Source organism: Echinops telfairi, unplaced genomic scaffold, assembly GCF_000313985.2.
Source record: "Echinops telfairi isolate 266 unplaced genomic scaffold, ASM31398v2 ScPeMD7_31;HRSCAF=116, whole genome shotgun sequence".
In the NCBI taxonomy this organism is placed as follows: domain Eukaryota; kingdom Metazoa; phylum Chordata; class Mammalia; order Afrosoricida; family Tenrecidae; genus Echinops; species Echinops telfairi.
The window spans coordinates 10,439,448-10,465,708 of NW_022103928.1; the positions used below are offsets into that span (position 1 = coordinate 10,439,448).

General features: G+C 43.3%; 1 protein-coding gene across 3 annotated transcripts in view; it reads left to right on the forward strand.

The window, feature by feature from the left end:
• Positions 1–26,261, forward strand: part of FRMD4B (FERM domain containing 4B) — a 332,839-nt gene that overhangs the window by 198,549 nt on the left and 108,029 nt on the right. For all 3 annotated transcript variants that reach the window (XM_045289894.1, XM_045289895.1, XM_045289897.1), the window contains one exon: positions 2,410–2,494. In XM_045289894.1, coding sequence (XP_045145829.1) covers positions 2,410–2,494 — 85 coding nt within the window. The remainder of the gene's footprint in view (positions 1–2,409; positions 2,495–26,261) is intronic.

The window sequence follows — 26,261 nt, forward strand, 5'->3', positions numbered from 1 at the left end:
ATGCCAGCTCTGCAGAGTCTCAATAATGATAATGTTTCAATCACTGTCGAGTGCGGTGCAGCTCACTCCATTTGGAACATCTCACTTAATGGCCTAACAGAACTCCTAAATAAGCATCATTACCCTCATCTTACACACCTTGCACTAACACAGACAACAACACAGCTCCAAATACCAGCCAAGGCAGTCCATTAAAAATGAACAAGTATTAAAATACAATGAGTGCTTCATATAGTATCTAATTTAAGCCCTGTGAGATTAAAAGCAATCATATCTATTTTAGAAAAGAAACTGTGTACCCTGCCCAGGGCCACACAGTTAATAAAGGATAAAGGTTGGGATTCCGTTCGTATTCCAGATCTTGTAGATTCCAATGGTTTTTGTTTTTCTCTAACTCCTTCCTTCCCTCCCAGCCTTAGTATTCAACCTCCTTCTTTTCACAAACCTAATATTCTCCAATCTTTCATTCATCTTGCTTGTTAACCCTTCCAGACCAAAACCCAACTCACCGCCGTTGAATCGATTCCCACGCATACTGACCTTCTAGAATTGCCCTAGGGGTTTCCAAAACTGCACCTCCACGGGAGTAGGAAGCCTTGGTCATCTTTCTGCTGTGGAGCCGCTGGTGGTTTCAAACTGCTGGCCTTGTGTTAGCAACCCAACACTTAACCACTATGCCATCAGGGCTCCCACTGGCAGGCCTTTAGTCAAAGTATAAAGGATTCATTCTCTTTGTGGGACTTCCCTGGATGATTCAACTGTAGAGTTGGAATTTTTCAAATGACTTTAGCATCCTAGAGATAAAATCTTTCACAGGCTTGTTCAGCCCTACTTATTTATCGATTGTTCCATCATTGCTGGAGGGGAAAGAAAGAGCCCCAAGTCATCACATGAGTGTACCGAGTAGGGTGAGCTTTTCTTGCACCTTTTTGCCATTTAGCCTTGGTGTCTGTTGACTCACCACGAGTCGGAATCCACTAGATGGCAGTGACTTTGGTTTGGTTTGATTTCTTGACTCTAAGGATCCCTGGTGGCCAACAGCAAGGCCGGCATTTAAATTCCATCCGTGACCCTCAGAAGAAAGACAGGGCTTTCTGCTCCTGGAGAGATTTACAGGCTCAGACACCACAGGGAGAAGTTCCACTCTGTCCTGTCCCAACAAATCACTACAGGTCAATCAACTCCGTGACAGTGACCTTTTATTATTTTTCCTTTTGTTGACTCTCATCTGTCAGAGCAAATTATCTTCCATGACCTGAACTGGGAGCTATTTGGAACCTTGAGTCTCTTCGTGCACTGTTCACCAAGCAAGGCTCCAGCACGGGACTCGCATTTATAGGACGAACCCACCAGGCAGTGCCTGCCTTTGTAAACTGGTTTCTCATGGGCCTGGGAAAGCATGAGGGTATTTCAAAGGGTTCATGGGAAATTTTTATGATCCGTTTATTCCATGTTCCCACAAACTTTTTGAATCCCTCCTCCCCAATGTAATCATTAAGAATCAGTTCCCCCAACCATGGGACTGTCAGAGCTCCCCAGAGAGCGAGAGAGAGAGGTGCCCATGGCCTCAGAGCGCACCAACTGGTTCCAGAGAAGAGCGGCTATATGGGGATCCTCAAGTACATACACTGATTTGCATGAAAAAAAAAGCTGTAATGGAGTACTTCAGACTGAGCTTGGCATGCAACCCATGGGAAAGCCTGGCACCTCCAAGCATGAGTGGGAAGGAAGGAGGGTGTGATTGAAACTCCCCTGGTGGATGGGGGCAAGGTAGGTAGCCTTGGGGCCTCAGATCTCCCATCCCTTTCAAAGTCTGAAAACCGCTGACAACAACCGGTGGCCTCCAACCCTCGGAGCTCACGGGGCTTTGTTCCGAAGCTGCCCGAGGTCTTGTGGGCTCTCAGACCTGTGTCCAAGCAGGAGCAACGCAGACAAATAGGTGCCTGTAGACGAATACCTTTGGGGGTTTCTCTGTACCTCCCCTTCCAACACCCAAGAACATGTCTCTAAGAGGCTTTAAGTTCTGACTCAAGTCCATTACTCTCTTGATTTTATTTTTATTAACATCATGATTACCTTTAATTATCAGTATCTTTATAAATTTGATCTTTGAACATCTGTGAGTGAACACCTGCGAATGATAACAGCAGGTTACACACCGCAACACTGTCTGCAGCACACATTAGGAACGATGAGGCAGACCCCATTGTGTCTCTGCACTCTCCATCATGAACGAGCACATACACCCTTCATCGGAAGCGATGTGTAAATACACACATCAACTGCGGATTGCTTTTGAAAAGGAAAAAAAATACATCCCTTCGTTCTGCTTTTGGGCAACGCTCAATGGCGCCATGTTGATGGAGGAAAAGCAAAGCTAAAGACGCAGCCTTCTGTCCTGTTTTCCAGGTTTTACATCGAGAGCATATCGTTTTTAAAGGACAAAACGACCGTGGAGCTGTTTTTCCTGAACGCAAAGTCCTGTGTGCACCAGGTAAGGCGCTGGGTGGTACCTTCTGTCAATAAGGCAAGCTGCAGTTGAAGCAAGTCTTGCCTGTGTTTTCAAGCCAATGGAAACAGACCATAACTGTTTCTAGCAATAGCTTTTGTCCTCCAAAGAAACTTTAAAATGGCACCTCTTCTCAAATTCTGAGCGGTCTGCACATTATTCGTTTAAAGGCATCCAGTCCACCACGTGTGATGACTCAGAAAGACGCAGCATGTGACCGGAGCCTCAGAAAAAGTCAGACCAGTAATGGCTTTTAACAAGGTCTGCCTTGCCTTTCCCCAAGGCCAGTGTTCATAATTCAAAGCCAGTCTTATGGAAGTCCAGTGCTTTTGATCCTGCACCTTGGAGTCACCTTACCTCCCTTACCTCACTATGAGTGGATGTCCACACACAGTGACCCTAGAGGACAGAGTAGAACTGTTTCCAAGGCTGTATATCTCTGTGGAAGCCGAACGCCTCGTTTTTCTCCCGAGAAGCCCCTAGTGGTTTTAAACTGCTGACCTTGTAGTTAGCAACCCAATACATACCCCACTGAACGACTAGGGCTCCGCAGCCTCGTTTCCCCTCCTTCTCGTCTTTACCTGTGGGCGTGCTCTTCGGTAGTTGATTGTAAATTGATCATTCTGCACACACTCACTGCCACGGAGTCGATTCTGATGCAAACTCGTGGGAGACATTATTTCTTTTCTAAGCCAATTTGGCCAGAAGGTGACCTCCAGAAACAGCTTCAATTCCAAGTTTAAAGGATATAAAATAGGCTTGAAGGCTATAAAATTGTTTCAGAGGGTTCTCTAGTATCTCCCAGTCCAAGTAAGTCTGACCTTTCCTAGGAAATTGAATTTTATTCTACATTTCCCCCTGCAATCCAGGACCTTCTATGATGTCGCTGGTCAGAATGATCAGCAGTGGGAACCAGGCACCGACTAGTCCTCCTGGTCCAAGTAGGGACCTTTTTCAGGCATTGTTTCTCCAGATGTGTCATCTGCCCCCATCCCTGGCTCTTTTACCGACGCTGTTTCCCAAGTATCTGGTCACCTGAAGGTTTCCAGAGCTCAGGCTGCTCTTCCTTTCTGCTTCTTTCGTTCTTTTGTTTTATCTTTGACGGTCACTGTGGCTAAGGCTGCAAATTCATTGTTTTCCTTCGCAGTCTGCTGTCATTAATCCCGTCCTGTACGCTGTAGTTCTTACCTCTAGGAGCTTGATTTGGGTCTTTTTAAAAATATCTTACCTGTGACTATTTAATTTTTGAACCTAGAAATACAGCCGATACAGCAGTAATAACTATTTTAATAATGTCCTGGTTCTAATAGCTGTGTCAGTGAGGACCGGTTGACTTTTCTCCATAGATAACTCATGTTTTTCCCATTGGTGCCTGCCTAGAAATATGTGTTTGGATGCCAGATATTGATAGCTTACCTCTTGGGGTGTTGTATACTTGGGTCTCCATCTACATAATCTTGTACTGTGTTCTGGGGTGCAGTTTAGTTACTTGGAAACAGTTCGACTTTTTCGAACTCTTGTGTTGGTGATGTGTTAGGCAGACTCAGATGGTTGTTCATTCTAAAGCAAATTCGTCCTCATTCCTGAGACCAGACCTTCCTGAGCAGGCCATTCAATGCCCGTTTCCAGCCCTGTGGAAGCAGTGAGCAACCTTCTCTCTCATTCTTTGGGCTAGTCTCTCCTCTATCTTGGGTAGTCTCCTCCCTCACATATAATGATCAATACCCTGCTGAAGACTCAAGGGAGTTGAGGTGCCCCCTTGACTCCTCAGTAAGACTCTTCTCTCAGGGCAGTTCCTTCCTCTCCAGCTCTCTGTTCTCTAAATTCTATCCAATTTGGTCTCCTCCCGCTTCTCAACACAGAGAGTCATCTGTGCTGCCCTCCCTGTAGCACACCTTTCTGAGGGGCAGGGGTAACCCTCTGCCGGCAGCAAGTGAGGGTGGATATAGAGCTCACTCAAGCCAGGTTCACTCTCCCTCATTGCTTGTCAGTCAGTGATTTGAAAGTTATTGTTTTAGGTAAATGTGGAGGTTTGCTTGTTTGTTTTTGTTTTCTAAGTTGCTTCATATAGTCAGGTAAATCTAATCCCTGTTGTTCCATCTCGGCAAGAAGCAGGGATAGTTATACCAGAGTTTTTTGCTAGGTCTTTAGGAAAAATACAACAGCCCCAGTATCAAAGACTAGATTATAGTTTCTCTTCTCTAAGAGGTGGGTTTCCCTATGAACTCCAAGGGATGACTGTGGAGGAGACGCTTCTATGGCAAATTCAGTCTTTATTGGGGCAGGAAGTCATTCCACAAACCACAGTTGGCCATCAGCCTCTATGGAGAAGTATAATTAACCAGTGTGATATTTTTCCCTGCCTTGCTGGCCATGATCCAAAGAAAGACTCATTGATTTCTTATTTGCTCTGTTGCTAATGCAAAGATAGATAGGCTGCAAACTTGATCTCGTGATATTTCTGTAGTAGCTTTGTATGCTAAATTCTGTTGGACTTGAGAAAGTAAGAAAAAACAGCCTTTTTCTCCCCCTTTTAAACTCTACTCTATCTTATGAATATTGGTCCCTGGGAGCTCTTTTTGAAATGGGCACGTTGTGTAGCTTGCCAAGGAATTTAGAACTTACTTTTGTAAAATCTAAAACTGTAACAGTTGAGAGTTTTTTTCTTAATGCAGTTGTAAGAATCTAGTGTTGAGGATTTTCTGTCTGAGCCATGTGAGTGACAGGCAGCACGCGATCCCAAAGATGTTATGGGGTCAGACAGACGATGCCATCGCAACTGGGTCAGGGAAAGCAGCGTGCAAGGTTTGGGGTTGGTGGATTAATTAAACTTTTTATTGTGTTAAGTGAAAATTTGTGGATTCAAGTTGTTTTCTTTTTTGTTGTTAAGGTCAACATGTTAAAAAATCATTTTATCGGGGGCTCGTACAACTCTTTTCACAATCCATACATACATCCATTGTGTGAAGCACATTTGTGTATTTGTTGCCATCATCATTTTCAAAGCATTTTCTTTCTACGTGAGCTCTTGGTATCGGCTCCTCATTTTTTTCCCAACCCTCCCTCCCTCATGAACCCTTGATAATTTATAATTTTTTTTCATGTCTTACACTGACCGATGTCTCCCTTCACCCACTTTTCTGTTGTCTGTCCCCCTGGGAAGGGGTTATATGTAGAACATTGTGATTGGCTCCCCCTTTCTCCTCCCACCTTTCCCTTACCCTCCTGGAATCGCTACTCTCGTCACTGGTCCTGGGGCTTTTATCTGTCCTGGATTCCCTGTTTCCAGCTCTTATCTGTACCCGTGTACAAACTTATTTTCTTCAGGTGCATGGTTTAGTGGAGAATTCTCACCTTCCACAGGCCTAGCTGAGGTTCAGTTCCTGCCTCTCAGGTGCAGTTGCCACCGGCCTGTCAGGGGAGGTCTCTGTGTTAGGGTATCGAACAGGTTTCTGTGGCTTAGGGTGGCCTAGGATGACAGATCTGCTTCTCTAATTCTGAAAATCGCCCACTGAAACCCCTATGAATGGCAGTGTCCCTAGCTGCAATTAACCATCAGTGTGGTAGCGGACTGACTGCCTTTTGTTTTGTTACATAAACGTGGCATGAGGGCTGTGTCTGACTGATTCTAACTTCTCAAAGGCGAGCAGAAGAGCCAGCATCAGGTCAGGCCTGCCTGTCCCTTCCAGCCACTTACCAGTGCTGACGTCAGCCGTCCCTCCCGTGTTCCTCTTATATCTCTGCTGAGTTCAATACTATGTTGCAATGGCCACTCAGAACTCACTGACCATACTTGTTAAATGGAGTAAACTGTTTACCATTCAGGATCAAGAACGCTCAGGATGCAAATGTTTGACCAGAACGGTCTCTTCTTAGCACTGCAGAAGGGCCCTGGCCTGACCCCTGCATTCCTCTGATGCTTTGGGTTCTGCCGATTGTGTCCCCAGAGGCACCCCACTCCACCAGTCAGCCTAGATGCAAAGCTCATCTGCTCTCGCTCTGGGGGTCCACAAACTTAGCTCTCCAGACAGATATGGGAGTGGGGGCGGGAACACCCACTCTGCCAGCGTTACACAGCTCTTTTAACGCTGTCAGTGCCCACTAGAGTACACCACTCTGCCAACAGCCGTCCTTCCTGAAGGCACTCAGCTTTCGTGCTCCTTGGGTTGAGAAGCCCACCGTCTGTCTCCTGATGGTCTCCTAGTTCCACTGTCTCCGTTGCCGCTGCTTCTCAACCTGTTTCTCGCTCACTCTTGTCTGTGACACCACAAAACCATTCTTGGCTCTGCTTTCTTGATGGCTCTGAGATTCCCTTTTTCCCCCCTGTGAAGGTTCATTTGGAGCCTCATTAGATGACAAAACTAACCCATCTCATAAGGGTTCCATACCCCCTTATTTGCATAGTCCTACCCCACAAGGCTGCTGTGAGCCTTATTTGCATTATTAGTAAGCTACTCAATTCCCTCACTGGACCACAAACATCTCACGTTTGCCTAGTCCTCTGCAGTCATTGGCTGGTGGTATACTGGGTTGTGCATGGGGCTGCAAACCACAAGGTCCGCGATTTGAATCCACCAGTGACTCCTGGGGAGGAAAATGAGGCTATCTCTTCTAATAAAGACTGACAGCCCTGGGATCACTAGGGAATGGTTTTGCTCTTACCTATAGGATCTCTGTGAGTCAGAATTGATTGAATGACAGCTACAAAACTGGTGAACATTACAAAAACTTTAACTGGATGGGCCATGTTGAATAACATCCACTGACATCAGCAACATGGTCATTTAAGAACATTGCATCTAAGGACTCATCGAAACCACCACCATAAGAGTAAATACGTTTTATGAGAACAGGTAGGCCCAGCTGTAGAACACGCGTAGGTGTGTTATTGATTGGCACAAGTGAGTCACTGGTTGTGGGTAGCTACAATTAATGTAGGGCTCACTGTTAGATCTGAAAGTATCTCTCGGTGCTCAGAAGACAGTCTTCCCTCCAGTGGCATGTTCAGCACCTCTAATAACCTACACGCATGCGCGCGCGCACACACACACACACACACACACTTCTTCCTCCCTGCCAGAGAGCTTTCCTCGGCTGCTGGCCTTTTCCACTGAGGACAGAACCATAAACCAGGAAGAGAGGATTCTAATGTGTAAATACTGACAAAGCCATGCGATCTTCTGGCGTACTTGTCTAGTAGGAACTATTATTAATAATGTAACATTATGTCACTTCTTCAAAAAGTTAGAAATAGAAATACCAAATGATCAAACAATCCCTGCATTCATGTCTTAGAGAGATAAAAAGTGACCCCCATCGATATATGCTCACCCATGTTCATTGCAGCATCATTCACAGTAGCAAAAAGATGGAAATAATCCAAATGCCCATCAAAAGATGAATGGATGAACAAAACTATGCAGTGATAAAAAATGAGCCCATGAAACGTGTTATCACAGGTATGCATCTAGAAGATAGTTGATGAAATAATTCCATCACAAAAGGACTAAGATTTGTATGAAAAGGCCTTGACCCCCAAAATTCAAGAATAAGCCTACAAACAGAGAGTAGTGTTCTCTGATGTTTACCTGGGCTGGGAAGGCGCAGGAGAGAGAATCATGATTAGATAGTAGACGCCTGTTAATTCCAGTGCAGGAACAGGCCATATACAAGATAAGAGAAATCAGTCCGTGACTACGGTCAATGAAAACACTGAGAAGTACACACGAATAGATTTGATTTGTTTATTTACTTCTCACACGAATACGTTTTAAATCCCAGAGAAAGTGCTGTAACACATGCAACCATGCAGGAGGAGGAACAAGCCCACTGCCGTGGAGTTGGTCCCAACTCATAACGACCCTTTGGGACCTGCTTCACAGGGATTCCAAGACTGTAAATCTTTCTAGAAACAGACTGCCTCATCTTTCTCTTGTGGTGTTGCCGGTGAATTCAAACCACTGGTCGTCTGGGTAGCAGATCAGCACATAACCTACTGTACCAGCCAGGCTCCATATCAGAGTAACAACAGCCAAAAATGTGTGAGTGGCTGCAGAGATGGGTATGTATGCTATATAGGTGTGGGGGTATGTGGGAGTATATGTACACGTATGTACCAATATAATTGTGGGACTTTGTCTATATTTGTATGTGCTGCATATATATTCATCTATATACACATACATATACAGATATATAGATATAGATATATTAGAGTTACCCAGACATATCCAAACACCTCATGGGCCTTGGAAGTCTACAGACCATTGTCTGCGAGGACATCAAGGTCAATAAACATAACATAGTTTATAAAGATAATCTTCTACATCCTACTTTGGTGAGTAGCATCTAGAACAGTGTTTCCCTAAGCAAGGGATACAGCCCCCTATGGTTACTGGATTGATCCTGGGTGACGGTAAAAAGCAGATACCTACATTTTATACTGGATTATGAATTAAAGTACTGATGTTTATAATTGCCAAGGGGGCTTTGAATAATTTCTTTTCTTTTCTTTTTTTTAAATCATTTTATTAGGGGCTCATACAACTCTTATCACAATCCATACACACATCAATTGTGTTACTCTTTTTTCTAAAAAGGAGGCAGTAGACAAGTAAGTTGGAGGACTTATATTTGAAAAGCTGGCAAGTGGCCATCTAAGATACCACAATTGGACTCTTTGTCCTGGAACAAAGGAGAGTGAAGGAAGCCAAAGTCTCAAGGATGCAGTTAGTCCACACGAACGGCCACCTCCTCTAACCTGAGGACAGATGAACTAGGTAGTGCCCGGTTACCACAACCAACTGAACTGGTTGGAGGCCCAACAGAAGCCCGAAAATAGACGAAAAATGTAGAACAGAACTCAAACTCATCTAAAAGATCAGACTTACAAAACTGATAGAGACCAGAGAACACCCCTAGACTATTAGCCTTAGATACCCTTTTAAGCCACTCCTGTCGGTCACCTGTAACCAAATAATAGATTGTCCTATGAAGTAAGAGACCTAGCAATAAAAGATGTTCTCCTTAGACCATTCAACTATACAAGCCCAATGGGCAACATTTCGCCCTAAGCCAAGAATGAGAAGCCAAGGAGAAAGCAGAGAAACCTTTTGAGGGACAGAGTGGAAATGAGAAAAGTCTGTCAGACACATTGTGGAGGGTAGCAGCCTACCTCAAGGAGCAGTTTATCTGTGAAATGTTCAGAGAGAAACTCACTTGATGTGTAAGCTTTCACATGAAACATCGAAATATTCAAAAAACTAGATATGACTTGTGAAAGAGTTTGCTTTAGTTGCTGAAGCATTGTGTGTATATGTGATTGGATTCATAGTCACGAAAGTCACGCGCGGGTGCATGTCATTTTAAACACTAGCTGGTCCCCATTGATTTTGTAAATGCCATGGCCCTACTACAGACAGAAGGCGCAGTGAGTGCCACATCGATGTGTGGAAAGAAATCGTGCTTCTCATTTCTAACTGTGTGTATCCAGATAAAAACCTTTCAAGTGAGTCCCCCATTCGTCTGAGTCGCAACCGACCCCTAACAGTGGGTAATGATGGTGGCCTTGTAAAGTAACCCCAGTGACCAGAAGCTCCTGTTTGCTGCCTTCCCGGCCCCACCATAATGTGGAATGTAAGCAGGACTTTAGAACTCAGACTGTGTTTTGATCTTAACAAGGACCTATAATTCAAAGGAGAGATCCTGGGACCAAGGCTACCTTGAGCTGTACCAACTGTGTGATCTTGGGAAAGAAACTTAACCTCTCGGAGCCGCTGTTTTTTCCCCTTTGAAAATGCTGCAGTGAGATTAAGTCAGCTCTGGTTACCACATGACCCTTGATTTTTCTCTGTCAGATTTTCAACAAATGCTTATTTTCAATGAGAGGGGTCCTCAGCACAAGAATTCAGGGCGGAAATAAGAAACCTCTTTAAAGAGGCTTTCATGCAATTCTCAGTATGGTTGGAAGTGCCACTCAGCTTTCTGCGTATTCAACAAGCACGTGCCAAAGATCTGAGAGCAGAGAGATTCATTTAAGAAACTTGTGTTCAGAGAAGACTCTAGAAAGATATCTTTCAGTTTGCTCCTTCTTTAGCCCATTGCAGTCAAGTTGACTTTTGGCCACCCATGTGCCTCCGAATTAACTCTGCCCCTCAGGGACTCCTCCCCTTCTATCCAAAGCCCACACTCACTGCCATCAAGCCAATGCTGGCTCATAGTGATCTTATAGGACAGGGAAGAGCTGCCCTGTGAGTGTCAGAGACAGTAACTCTTTAAGGGAGCAGCGGATAGTTTTGAACTGCTACCCTTGTGGTTAGCAGCCTAGCATGTAACCCATGACACCACCAGGGCTTCTTCCCTTTCTTTCTCGCCTTAACAGTCACATAGTCAATTAACAGCAAAAGAGCACTTGTGAAAGTGATGTTTAGCCCTGAGACTCATGGGTACAAAAGGAATGCCAAAATAACCATCTTGAGATCGTTCTGGCGTGTAGGCCCTGTGCTAAGTGGAATACACTTAATTACATTTGATCCCCACTATAGGGCTGATGGCGCTGTGGATTAGGTATTGAGTGTTTCAAACCCACCAGTCACTCCTGGGGAGAAAAAGAAGGCTGTCTGATCCCATAAATATTTACAATCTCAGACACCCAGTATATGGTTGTTATGAGTCAGAATCAATTTGAGGGCAGTGGAACTGGGTTTGAGGAGTCCTGTGTGGTACAAATGGTTCACACCATTTCATGGTTTTAGCTGCTAACTGAAAGGTTGGAGGTTCAAATCTACCCAGGGGTGGCTCAGAAGAAGGGCCCAGCAACCTATTCTGAAAAAGGAGCCCATGAAAACCCTGCATTGAAAAAGCACAGTTCCACAGGTGACCAAGGGCTGGGATGGACTTGATGGCAACTGGTTTGGGGAGGCCCAAGAAGAAGGAAGCTTATCATCCCTGTTGATGAATAAAGAACTCAGGTTGTAGGGCTTGCGTAAGTTCAGACAGCTAGTAGGCAGGCAGTTTCCTGGGTCAATTATGTTAGCATGAAACACTGGCCCTGCAAGGCCCCTCTCCGTCATCTCAGCTTCCTTGTAGTCCTCACTCCTCCTCGGATCCTAACAGTGTCCTGTATAGGTTGCCATTCAGGGGTGTTGTTCTCATGGCTTACAGAGGAGGCAAGGCATAGCAGTCAACATGTATTGAATATGGCTGATTTGCTAAGCTCTTCTCTGTAGGCTTATTCATTTTATTCTCAGTCCCACCCCATTGAGGGAGTACTGGCCCTGTCCTCCACGGTACAGATGGAGACAGCAAGATATGAAGGTAAAGTAACATGCACAAGGTCACATAGATCACCAGTGGAAGTAGCTGGGACGTAACCCAGGCAGAACGCTGCCAGAGCCTATGAGGTTAACACACGGATGGATGGCTGTGGGGTGACCACCTGCTGCAGCTGGTGGAGTCATACCCTGAGCGCCCTAAGTGTAAGCTCCCACCTTTCCCTTCATTCTGCACATTGTTTCAAGCCTTGTTGCCATTAGTCAAAGGGGGTTAAAAATGAGCCCAGGTGCACTAAGGGCCAAGTGGCCTCTGTAGGATGGGCCAGGGCATGAAGGACCACCTCTGGCAGATGTTTCAGAAGTTCACGAGCGCCCACACTGAAACTCCCAGCGAGTAATGAACAGCCCATACAGGTCAGCATTCCGTGGAGTGTGCAGGCTATTGTTAGAGTTGTTCTTCAAGTGAGGGTTCTTGAACCTGTTTGGCATCCTTAGTGAGGCTGCGTAGGGGCACACCTTGCCTACTCAAAACCACCACCCGGGCCAGATGGGGTGATGTGGAAATGCCGAAACTGACAGAGAATTCTGCAAGTGATCTGCCTGAAGGCTGTGGGCCACTGTGGGCAACGCACTGCCTGCTGGGTAAAGCCAATCCCAATTATTATTCTTAGCGGTGTCCTTGGCCAGGTCTATAATTTTAGTAACCAGCCAGTCTTTACCGCTCCCTCCTTTTCTATCAGTGATTCTAAAGGCATGCTTAGAAAGGTAAACATTGATGGATGGATGGATGGATGGATGGATGGATGGATGGATGGATGGATGGATTGTGATAAGAGTTGTATGAAACCCCAATAAAATGATTTTTTTTAAAAAGAAAGATAAACAGGTACTGACCACCTGGCCTTTTTTGGTGTGGGTAAAATCGGGGTAGTAAGGAAAAGGCAGAACAGATCTGGGGGACCCTGAGATACTCTCTCTGGTAGCAATCACACCCAGCCTCCGCCCCTCCTCTGCAGCAGAGAGAAGAAGGAGCAGGGTGTGGGGCAGGAGGTTGACTTGACGGGCAGCTTATTAAGTAGCAGGCACAGGTTATTTTTATTTTTAATTTTAATAGTTTTATTGACATATAACTCACATATCATAAAAGTTAGCCTTTCAAAAACATCAAAATAGTTGTGCAGTCATCACCACAATCCATTTTAGAACATTCTCTTCTTTCTTATACTCATTATTATCTTTCTTATGCTCATTATTATTAGTGCCCCTTACCCCCACCCACCCACCTTCCCTGCCATACCCCTATGAAACTATTACTCTGGTTACTGCCCCTGTAGGTTTACCACACCTGGATGTCATGTAGAGAAACACATGCAAAACAAAACAAAAAAGGAAAGAAACCCAACAACAATAACAAAACAAAACAGAGGAACACCGCAGTTGAAAAGAAAGCAGAAAATAGTAAAACCTAGAACAAGTTTTAAATGTGTCAAAAAGGAGAACGCTGTCAAAGGTATTCAATTCTGCATTAGACCACTCTCCAATGTACTGTTTCTGAGGACAGGGCTTTTATGTCCCTTGTCAATGGGCAGAGGATTTATTGGAAGATTAATCCACCTGGGGACCCTGTAGCTCAGTGGTTCTCAACCTTCCTCATGCCTTGACCCTTTATACAGTTCCTCATGTTGTGGTGACCCCCAACCATAAAATTATTTTCATTGCTACTTCATAACTGTAATTTTGCTATCAATCAGGCAACCCCTGTGAAAGGGTCATTTGACACCCCCCACAGAGGTCATGACCCACAGGTTGAGAACGGCTGCTGTAGATGGATTTTGGGCTTTCACTATTATCCATAGCCTTCTGCAAACCAGGTGTTCAGAATCTAATACTGTTTCCTCCTCTGGTCTTGGGTTTTACTACTTACAATTAATTCTTGGACTGCACAGGCTGGTGTGCTTCTTCTACATGGACTTAGCTGACACCTCACTTAGATGCCTGCTTGTTTTGAGACAAACCTTTAAGACACCAGACACTATTCTTTTTGATAACAGGGCACCATCTGGTTTCTTCCTCACTCTTTGCTATAGCACCCATATCTTCAGTGATTTTGTCATGAGGGCAAGTTTGGAGTAGGGCTACATCATAAGAACTGTTCTTAGATTAGAGCTATGATTAAGTGCAAGTTCAAAATCCAATTGTTAAATTTATGGTTTATTTATGCCCCTGGTCCACTTTAGAGGTAACATTTATTATTTTATTGGGGAATATTATAAATCATACCCATGGAGAATATGGTAATTAATGATAGTATCATTAATTTAGCCAATGGTATAGAATTTAAAATACTGTTGAGAAATGGGAGGTATACATGTAAGGGATGGCATTTTAGACTAAAATAAATGGGTTGTTGACTTGTATAGATTAAAACCATAAGTGACTGAACACGACTTAAACAAACAATGGGGGCTGGAGATAAGGCAAAACTGTCGATAACACTCATTCACAAAGGAAGAACATTGCAGACACTGCTTTTTTGGGCTTTTTTGGGTGTGTATTAACACATAGCAACAAGACTGTATTTGATTACTACCTTAACAAGTGAGTAAATGGAGGTATAAATAACTTAAATCATTTGACCAGCATTAAACAGCTCATTGAGAGTGGAGCCGTCAGACTCAGGCAATCTGGCTCCTGAAACTGTAGTTTCCTTTCTTTAGTGGCTCAGCCGGTAAAAGCAATGTGCTCCACTTTCTCACCAAAAGGTAGAGGGGTCAACCCAGAGACATGGCCATGACTCCTTACTAGAGTTCATGGCCCTCTTCTTTTGTAGTAAGTACTTATCTGTGTGTGCTTGGAGTAAATGTGGAGATATCAGGGAGCCAAACATTAGCAACCCTACTTTAAAAGAGAGTTCTTGCAAAGCATCGAACCACATTACTTTTTGTGCTTCCTCATACCCTTTATTCAACCTTTTCAGGTGTGCCCTTTCGTTAGTGTGCTCAGGAGAGTGTCTTGTATATTTGTATATAAAAAGAGAAATTTGTATCAAGAAAATGGCTCTCGCTGTTGTAGAAGTGGACAAGTGCAGGTCCAGGCAGGTTCCAGGTCTGTATTTCAGATCTCAGACAGGAGGGTTTTCCTGGCTGTGTAGCTGTGGGGCCTGATAAACCCAAGCTCAGCACGAAGACCACAGGCGAGTGAGTGGCTGCAGAAGTGAGTGACTCCAAAGCCAGGAGGCCAGGCTTGTGGTTGCAGAGGAGAAGAAATCCAAGGTCAGCAGCTCAGACAGCAGACTGCTGGATTCCCAGGGTCAGCAGGCCACATGGCAGGCCACGGACTTAAATCCAGAGAACCAGAGGTTGACGAGCCAGATGCAAGATCTAAACCTATCAAAAGCAAGCAAGCTTTTCCACATCGTCCACTTACCTGAAAGCAGGCCATACACCTAAGGAAACAGCCTTTCAATTTATTGCACCAACTGAATTGAGTGGGCATGTTGCATCCCCCTCCCTCTCAATCTTCTTGACTGCTTGACTGCTCATTGCAGATCCTATTGTGGAGATGATTACAATGTATTAGAGCACGTCATGGGAAATTACTAGAGCTGAGACTCCTGGCCCAGCCAAGCTGACACAAACATATCACACTAACCCATGGGATATTTCAATGAAACAGGACAAAATAAACATTAAAATATCTTTGCATTATCTCTATTATTAGGAAACAGGAAACTGCCAAAATACACTTTAATAGCAGGGGGTTACTAAATCAATTCATAGATTATTCATATCATAATTTATATCACATCATAAGACTATTCATATCAAAAGGACTTTCCCGCCTCCTCTGTCATGGAAACATGTCCAGAATATGTTGCTAATCTTAAAAAGAATCAAGTTACAGAATAATAATAAGGTTTGATTCTTTTTCTTTGTCACTTCTTATGTCTATAATGTATACTATAGAAGGAAAATTTAAAAATGTATTTAATTTAAATATATATATATAACTGTTGCGTCAAATCCCATTTGCTCTGCCCCCATAGGGCAAAGTAGAACTGTCTTACGGAGGTTTCAAGCCTGGGGATCCTTATGGAAACCATAGCTTTCTCCTTCAGAGCTGCTGGTGGGTTTGAACCAGCAACTTTTAACTTAGCAGGCTACTAACTATTCTACCCCTAGGGGCCCTTTAGGGCATTATGTAACATAAAATAGATGATAATTATTTGTGAGATTGACATTTACTTTCTAAGTAATGCTTGTCCAATTTTCTAAACAAGAAACTTGTATCAATTTTAAATCCAAAAAAGAAAAGGAATTTGTTTTCATTAAATCGTACCTCTTTAAATCTGTACGGAGACCTTAACCGTTTTTGCTAATCTCAGCTCCTGCCTTAGAAAACCACTTAATCATCATTCACACCAGACAAAAGCTTGAGTGAAAGTTTAAAAATCCCAATTGCTTTGCTTAGAAAAAGAAAAGATCTTCTACTAAAGACAGCTGACTGATGTTTTTTCTCTGATTGCGAAAGTAGTACTTGCTGTTTATATAAAATGTAGACAGTGGGGAAAAGAGAATAAATAATCAAAAATGAAATTGCTCCATAACTCTGATACCAGTTGCTGTGGCATATGTTTGCCTCCTGGTGAACCCTTGTTTGTCAGTGTAGAAGTGTGCTCCACTAAGTTTTCAAGGACTGAATTCTTGAAGATAAACCACCTTTTCCCAAGGAGCCTCTGGGTAAACACAAGCTTTCAAACTTGTGATTAGGAGCCAAGCACGTCAATTGCTTGCATCACCCAGGCACATAACCCCTACACACACACACACACACACACACCACACACACACACACACAACTGCCATCCAGTTGATTCCAGCTCTTAGGGACCCTATGGGACAGGGAAGAACTTCCCCAGTGGGTTTCCAAGACTGCAGCTCTTTACAGGAGTAGAAAGCGTTAGCTAACTCCCACAGCGGGATCAGTGCTTTTGAACTGCTGACCTTGTGGTTAGCAGCCCAATATGTAACCACTAGGGCACCAGGGCTCCTCAGAGTAGCCTATGAAAGGCATTCACTGGCCTATGCCGTGCATGGATTTGCATATGCTTTTTTCTTGGTTACTGTCCACAGTTTACATTTTGTTTGACTTTTTATTTTGTTCTCATCATGCCCATTTTTTTTCCTGTGCTCCATCTATGTGTCTCGTACTATGAGAATCTGTGGGTAGCATGGGCAAGGAGGGCAGGGACTCCTTAAATTTTACATTTTGATTTCATTGACTACAGAGTAGCACGTTTAGAGTAGGGGCCAGGTTTTCTTTATCCTGAGCTCTGGATGTTGGGTAAAAGGTTGCTGAATGGGCAAATATATGAACAAGTGAATGAGGAAAGAATGAACAAATAGAGGGCAGGGTGGAGACCTTTGACAAAGTGCCTCCCCAGCCTAGCCAGGCTACCTATAGCGAGTCTGTGTAGTGGTCAGTGGTCAGCGGTTCAGACTCTGAAACCAGGCCACATGGTTTCAAAACATGGCTTTATTGCTGACCTGGGCACCTTAATGAACATTTTTAACTTTTGGTTTCACTGACTATAAAGTGGGGCTCATAACAGTTACTACCTCAACAAATAGAATTAAATGAGTTAATTTAGGCAAAGTTAACACAACAGTGTTTGGCACAAGCACTGTTTTTCTATTATTATTATCATTATTGCTGCTATTATTGCTACTACTGTGGCATACTTCATAAAACATGCAAAACCAGTTTCTGTCAAGTTAGTAGGTGGCAACCCCATATGTGTCGGAGCACTCTGTAGGATTTTCGACGGCTGTGAGCTTCCAGAAGCCAAGCACTTGAACCCCACGCTTGACGTAGACATGCAAGTGCTGGCCTATCTCTAGCGTTTCCCAGCCCTCACCCTATGGTCACAATGGAAATCACTCCTCGATCCCCGATTACACCTCGCTTTCTCAGCCTCCATGACTTTTGATTTACTGGTTCCCCTGCGGAACGGCCCTCCCCTTCCCCTTACCTCCCTCTAGCACTTTTCGACTCATCCTTCAGAACTCCGTTCCTGAGGCTGTCCCCTTAAGCAATTCGTTCTTTACTCTGGATCCCACCACCTTGGATGCCTACTGGAAGTTAGCTTCTTCCTCCCTGCAAACCCTCTGCTTCTCTTCTCATTGTCGAATTGTTTGTTTTTGCGTTTGCCACTTCCACTTGGCCTGGCTCCTTGGCAGTAATTGTCATTGTTCGCTGCTGTCAAGTCTTCCCCCGGCCCACAGCAGTCTCGTGCCTCCTAGAACAGACCTCGGCCTGCCCTTGCACCTGCTCCGTCATCACTTGTGACTAGACAAGGTTCTGCTGCGATCCATGGGGTTTTCAATGACTGATCCTTGCAAATAGATTGCTCAGCTTCTCTTCCTAGTCTATCTTATTGGAAGTGTCACTGAATCTTTTAAGCATCATAGCAACACACACGCTACACTGGGGTCAGAGCTCATATTCCAACCACGGGCATAGAAACTGCCACGCACTCTAAGCCTTCAGCAAGTACTTGCCAAGTGAGCAAAATAAATGTAGTTTACACTGGCACCTCCATGGATCAAATTCTGCAAAGTGGGCTTGGGAAAAGATCGAGTGAAATTGAACATCTGTTCTGAGCATTAACCATAATATTAGACATTTGAAGCTCCGATCTTATTTTGTCTTCAGTACCTACGTTAGAGCTACTGGTTCCAAATTCCATTTTCCAGAGTTGATGTGGTACTTGCAATCTTGAAATTTAGCATAAAGAGTCTATTGGGATAGAATTTTTTCGATTGCAAGATCCAACTTTACAAGATCTCTGCACATCTTTTGTCACCTCTTGTTATCACGTCCACGCTAAGTACCTTTGGAGACATTCTGGAGATCACTGTGAGATCAACCACAGGAGAGGCTGACACGCGCCTCTGCTCCTAGGTGCAAGGGTCTTTTCTTAGGATCCCAGGAAATAAGTTTTCGACTTTTGATTACCTCTAGGACAGAGAGCTTCATTTTAGTCAAGGGCCCAGTGGATTCTCCCACGCAAACTTTTCCACCAAACCATCCTGAATAATAACTGTCTTTACTCTTTCATCTTACAAGGGTGAAAGTTCTAAGTAGGCAGCAGAACAGTGGGCCTGGAAGAAAAATTGGGTGAAAAATGTCATCATATGAAAGTCAATGGTGAGCTCCTAAAAAAATCAAAACATGACAGTTGTTGGAAAGGAAAATGTTTTTCTAAAATCCTAGAAAGGTATTTAGATAATTAGTACTGTTTCTGCTGTCCGATCATGGCACAGAGACCTTTTCTAAGTACACATTCATGGAAAGACCTGTTACTATGCATATTTATAGTGCCTTAAGAAAGAGGATTTAGTCTCAGCTTCATTTAACCTAACAGAACATGAAGCATATTCCTCTGTAGCAAATCCATTACTGTCAGCATTAAATTCATGGGTTTTGTCCTGGAATTATTCCATTTAGTTCAACAGCCAACAATTTGAGGAGTTGCCAAGAACAAAAACTATATTCAGTTTATCAGCTAACCTGGTTGAGATTTAGCATTTGGGATTTCAGTGTTTGCGTATGTGAATGTGCATGTGCGTGCGTGCGTGCATGCATGCATGTGTGTGTGTGTGTGTGTGTGTTTTAATCCCAAACTTATTTCAAGATGCTAACATACGTAAAGGATCAGTAACAGAAATTGTCATTTGCAGACTGTCCATGCTGTCTACAGAGAGGTAGGTGTGTCTCTTCATAATAACCAGCCATCAGAAGAGCCATATTTACCAAGGGAAGTCACTACAACTAACCATCGGAGTTGATTTGAAGATTAGCCAGTCCATGAAGAACAAACAAATCCAGTATCATATTTTCTCAAGGGCTATTGAAAGTTTTATTATATTTATATTTATATACTTATATTTCACTTCTTTCTGTTTCATGTGGCTTTCCTAACATTGGAAATCATGACTGTCTTAAAAAATGAGCATTCCAATATATTTTGCCCTATGTGTCCATGAGAATCACAATGTTCATAATAGTCTCTAACATATGCCACTTAACCCCACACCTTCAGGGACTTGTCATACACAGTGTGGCATTTGCCTTTGCCACCTTTCTGAGATAATGGTCCTCCTTTCCATCAGTAAAAAACCCAGAGGTCAAAGAGCAGGGTCATAGAGGAAAGGATGAGGAAATGCCCTCCGGCGGCGTTGGTTGTTGGCTGCCACTGGGTCCCTTCTGACTCTCTCGGATGGGGTTTTCTTGACTGTAATCTTTACAACAGTAGATTCCAGGTTTTTCTCCAACAGAAGTAGTGGGCTAGTTTAAGCCATCCGCTTTTCCGATACCAGACCAGCGTTCAACCTTTTTGCCACCGAGGCTCATTTCCATTGGCACAAGCCAAGTGAATTTAGCCAAAATGAAAGATTTCCTCGCAAATGGGTCCTTCCCTAGAAAAAGTAAGCATTCACAACGTGTTGCCTCCAATAAGGAGAGCTACTAAACTGCCAGGTGGGAGAACTGCATTGTTCTTCTAAACAAGTGCTTCTAAAATGCCTCGTAGGAGAACTACAAGGGTGCCGTTTAGGATGAAGTCTCTTGAAACCTGTAAACTCAATAATGCTATTGTTAATGAGTCCCGGTGACTCTATGCTTAAACGTAGCAGTCAACTGCTAAGCAAATGGTTGTAAGTTCAACCCACCAGCTGCTCTGTAACAGAAGCATATGGCAGTGTACTCCCGCCTAAATCGTAGCCTTAGAAACTTTATGTCGAGTCGGACCAACCTGAGTCAGAATCAGCTCAGTGGCACACACAGTGACAGTGCTATTTTTGGTAAACCATGGGCTAGCTCCCCAATAGGAGAAGAATTATAGTCAATATGGAACTAAAATATAATTATATAAAATATGTTAAATATTTTAAGCAATCTTTAAAATTACGAATTCGTTTAGAGGTTTTAAATTTTAGCTTTTCAACTTTGCATACAACAGTTTCAAGTACTTATCAAACCCCAGTAACTTATTCTACCCCAACCCCTTACATTTCTCTTTTTCTGTCTGGCTTACTCTGTTCCCCTTTACCCAAGTCAGTATCTGTCCACCCTTGGGCCTGCTGCTTCATCCCCCCTCCCTTGCCCTTCTTGGTAACCTGCAAATTCTGCCTCCTGTGGTAGGAAAGTCCTTGTCGTGTTGTTTTGTTTTTATCTTTATATGGTGTTCTCATCCAATATTTGTCATTTTGTGCTTTACTAATTTTACTCAGCAGGTTGATCCTTGGCCACGAGGTGCTTTGAGGTTTTAACATTGTTTTTGTTAGTGATGCATAGTATTCCACTGTGTGTGTGTATCAAAGTTGTTTTTTATCCATTCTGCTAGAGATTGGAATTTAAGGTGTCTCCCTCTCAAGATGAATTATAGACCCAGAGCTAGAAGGATCTTTAATGAGAAAACGGGGGCACACGATAGCCTTTATTGCAGGGCATAAACACATGATCAAATATGATGAAGGAAATACACACGGTAGAAGACAAAAGCGGTGACTGGGACCTAAGAGATGACCAGACACTAATGGGCATCAAAAGACGTCATCCAAAGAGTAAAAGAGAACTCAGAGATGGGTGGGGGGCGGCAATGACACAGTGAGCAAGGGGTTAATATCTAAAATCTATAGAAAACTACAATGCCCCAACAAGAAACAAATAACCCAATTTTTAAAATGAGCAAAGGATGTGAACACACAGTTCACCAATGATGACGTCCGAAGGGTTAACACGCATATGGAGAAATCACTAGCTCTCTGGGAGATGCCAGGCAGCGCCATGAGATGCTGCCCTACCGTGACAATGACCCAGCTAGATTGAAAATATCAGAAAACAACCAGTGCTGGATGAGGTTCAGAGACTGAACATTTCATACACTTCTGGTGTGACTGTTCCTACAGATGTACAACCACGGTGGAAAGCGATATGGTGCTACCTCAAAGAACTGGGTGTAGAAATTCCCTACAATCCAGCCACCCTTCTCCCGGGTGCATTCTGTGAAGAAGTAAGAGTCATTGCCTGTACTGACATATGCACACCCACACGATTGCAGCACTGTGCACAATAGCACGATAACTATTTTGAAGAAGGAGAGGCGAAGAGGTGGCCTGATCCTTTCAGCTGAAAGTGCAAAGTCTTATAATCCAGTACTTTTGACACTAGTAGATAACTGGCTCTGAATAATATTTTCTCTATTTTAAAACTCAGATTTTGTATGTTTGCTATTTGTAGAAATGCCTAGAGAGACATACTTCAAGACACGAATTTTATATTTCAGAAGGAATATGGCATTCAGATGGCCACCAGACACATGAGAATGTATTCAGCTTGATTTACCATCTAAGAGATACAAATCAAAGTCACAATGAGATATGATTTCACTCCCACGTGGATAACTAAGATTCAAGGATATGGGACAATTAGAATCCTTATCCATTGCTGGTGGAAGCGCCAGAGGGCACAGCTGCTGTGAAAAACGGTGGTGAGTCCTCACAAACTACAGACGGAACTGCCGTATGCCCTGTCACTTACACTGCGGGGTAGGTAACCCAAAAGACTTGGAAACAGACTAAAATAAATACTATCTATTTACTGTAATACTATATAGTATATAGTTCATTTCAGCCCTGCTCACAATAGCCAAAAGATGGAAACATTCATGGATGACTGGATAAGCAAAGTGTGGTGTCTATATACACAATGGGATACTCCTTATTTAGTACAGAAACTAGGAGTTGATACATGTTACGGTACGGATGGAGCTGGAAGACATTCTGCTGAGTGGGATAAGTAAATCACAAAAGGGCAAATACTGTATGAGCCCATTTATATAAAAAAGATGAGAAAAAACTAATGCGTAAGAGACCCAAGTTCCTTACTGTTTACCAGGGTAGGAGGTAGGAGGATTAACAGTGCTGGAATAATCGCATTGATTTTTAGGTTTGTACAGCCAATTATTTAAGTGCTATTAGTAAGTTCATTTGATAACAACTGCTTGGGGTTGTTTTCTTTTGTAACATAAGTTCATTAGGGAGTAGAATGAGGACTCTCCACAAATAATTGTTAAGCAAAAACTATTTCATGTCCACAAATAAGCAAAAACTATTTCATGTCCACAAATAGTTGAGATTTTAAATGTGCTAAGAAGACACATAATTTATGAGTATAATTTACCTCTGAACTAAAGTTGGTATGTCAGAGATGTTGTTTATTTATTCATTGGAGTACCCAAACTATGGGGAAATGCATGTGAGACCCTAACTGCCTGACTTTGAATCTTCATTTCATTTACAACTTCATGGCCTTGAGTAACCACTTTAGCCTCTTGACTCAGTGCCCCCACCTGCAAAATGGGCATAGCCCACACCAGGGTGTCCTGAGGACTCAATGCATCGACCAGATGATAAGACCTTAACAAAGGCTTTTGGAGTTTTGTTGTTGTTGACATTTATCGCACAATTCCCACAAGAGGACTTCGAGAATGTTCTCATCTATGAGATGTACTTGAGCATAAATAATAGCAATTACAACAGAAAAGGACAATGTTGGTGAAAATATTTTAAGCATGCAGTGCCCCATGAGGAAAAAATAAATGAAAAGATAAATGGAAGTCCCAATTAGATGAACTCACAATCACCCTGAAAAGGAAATCATCATTCCACACGCACTCATGCACAACATCCAGACAGAATATTAACTTCGGCAAGGCTTCTGGACTCAAAGGCTTACTGTTGAACCATAACTATAACTTTCTTTCTTCTGATTCATCCTGTTCTCCCTCTAATCATCCTCGATTATCTTGTAAGCCCCTTGCCTCTCTCTCTTTCTCTCCCCACCCTCTCTAAATCTGCCTGGGTTTTCCATCAGGACACTGCTGCTGCAAACTCAAATTATAATCGTGAATTGGTGCCAGGGTGCATTAAAGCAATTAGGATGCTGTAATTAATGTCTGCTGTGTGTATAATCTTATAATGTGGAAGGGTAAGTACAGAAGTTTGACAGCTTGGTTCTCACTATTTGTTTAATAATGGTTATTCATCCCAATTGTCTGCCCATGGAGTTATCAGATGTGGGTGCTTTGGAACCTCCTTGCTTATTAGAGGATCCTGACCTATTTAGACTCCCACCTGTCTTGCCTGGCATAACAATTTGGCCATAGGTCACCACACCTCTAATTTTTAGGGCAGGCTCATAAACGTTCACTCCCTTGCTTTGAAAACATGTTGGCAAAAGAGTTTATAAAGAGGCTTCAGATATTAGCAGAACAGTGGAGCCGGCTGAGCTATTTGGCCATGTGACCATCTCATTGTCCCTGGGCTTATAGAAGTGTCCATTCACGTTGAGCAAAGAGTCCTTGGAGCAGAAGGAAGTAGAAATAAGAATTAGGAGGGATGAGAAGACTCATCACCCTGATTATTTCATTTCCAGTGTCATCTGCAACGTTCGTAGAGGCTTCGGGTTGCTGTTTGCTGTTTAAGAAACTGTAGGTTAATTCTCCCTGCTGGGCATGATACAGGTTCTGTGTGTACCAACTACCAGCTGTAGCCCAGTTGTTTCTGACTCATGGTGACCCCTGTGTGCAGAGTAAAACTGTGCTCTCTAAAATAACACACACACACAAAACACCAAACCCACTGCTTTCAAGTTAATGCCAACTCATAGTAACCCTGTACTGGGTTTCTGAGGCTGTCTATCTTTATAGGAGTGAACCACCTTAACTTTCTCCCTCAGAGAGGCCAGTTGATTTGAACTGCTGATCCTGCAGTTAGCAGCCCAGTACCTGACCAACAGCGCTGCCAGGGCCCGTTGTGCACCTTAAGCATCTTGAAAAGTATTATTATTAGTGTGATCACTGAACAACCATGCAGTATTTCATCTGTTTCTGCATGTATACTTCAGTGGCGTTGATTACATTCTTTGAGTTATGCCAACAAATTTGCTTGCTCTTTCCAAATGATGCTACCACCCTTACTTGTTTTGGTGCGTTCTAAGCAAAAAGCACACTGAATTGTGACCCTGTTCCCTCATCCTCCTGCTCCTGGCAACTACTAACTACTTTTTGTATGTATGTATTTGTTTAATTCACACAAACAGTATCTTACAAGGGGATACCAAAACAATGGATTTTTTTCAAAGCTATGTTTTTTGTTTGTTTTTTTTACAAAACAACCTTATCACCTTCAAAGTAATCTCCATTACACTTAATACCTTTGTCAAATCTGTGATTCCATTCTTGGAAACATTTTTCAAACTCATCTCTTTGGATGGCTGACAGTACCTCCTTCGTTTTTTTCTTTCTTTCTTTTTTTTTAACATTTTATTAGGGGCTCATACAACTGTTATCCCAATCCATACACACATCAATTGTGTAAAGCACATTTGTACATTGTTTCTCAAAACATTTTCTCTCCCCTCCTTCGTTTTTTTCTTCACCTCTTCTCGGTCGTCAAATTGCTGTCCTTTCACGTCCCTCTTCATTCACGGAAAGAAAAAGAAGTCACACAGAGTGAGGTCTGTTGAGTAAGGTACGTGGGGCAAGAGAGGCATGCTGCTTTTTGCCAGAAACTGGCACACTGAGATGGCTGTGTGAGCAGGTGCATTGTTGTGGTGGCAAAACCAGTCCCCTGTTGGCCACACATCAGGCCTTTTTTGTGGCACGCTGTTGGGCAATCTTTTCAGAACCTCTAAATAGAAAGCTTGATTAACAAGTTTGATCATTCTGACCGGGTGGAACACACTCCAGATGCACTAGGAGTCGACATTTTCATCCTTTGGGGAAGTTGATGGACATCCAGAATGAGGTTTGTCATCAATCAACAGTTCACCTTTTTTGAAATGAGAAAGCCACTTTTGTATACTTGGGTTTTTCCCATAGTGCTGTCCTTGTAAGCTGTGTTCAACATCGTTTCTGTGACATTTTTCCTGAGCAGGAAATAATTTCACAGCCACACACTGTTCTCTTAAGTCACGAAAAACGAGGTTTAAGCAAAACTGCTGTTATGAAATCATTCTGTGGCCAAAGAGAACCTTTCCAGGCAACACCACAGGGTGCACTAACTCAGAGTGAGGTGGTCTATGCTCACTGTGGTACTTACCTAATCTGGTGTCAATTTGGGACTTGAGAGGATTAAGAGTGAAGGGGTGGAATCCAGTCTGTCAATCAGATCATAGCCAATGAGGCCTCTGTGTGGGCATGGCCTCTCCTAAGAATTCTGGGAATACCTGGTATTTCCTCCTTGGAGGTGGGAGACACTTCTCTCTCTCTACTCACTCCCTTGGAGAGTCTCTACTAACAAGGCTCACTCCCTGCGAGACATCCCTAAGGAGAAGCCACATGGACCTACCTGATGCAGCCCTGAAAGCTGGGGAAGCCACATGGAGACCCCTGCCAGCGCTGAGATGCTTACACC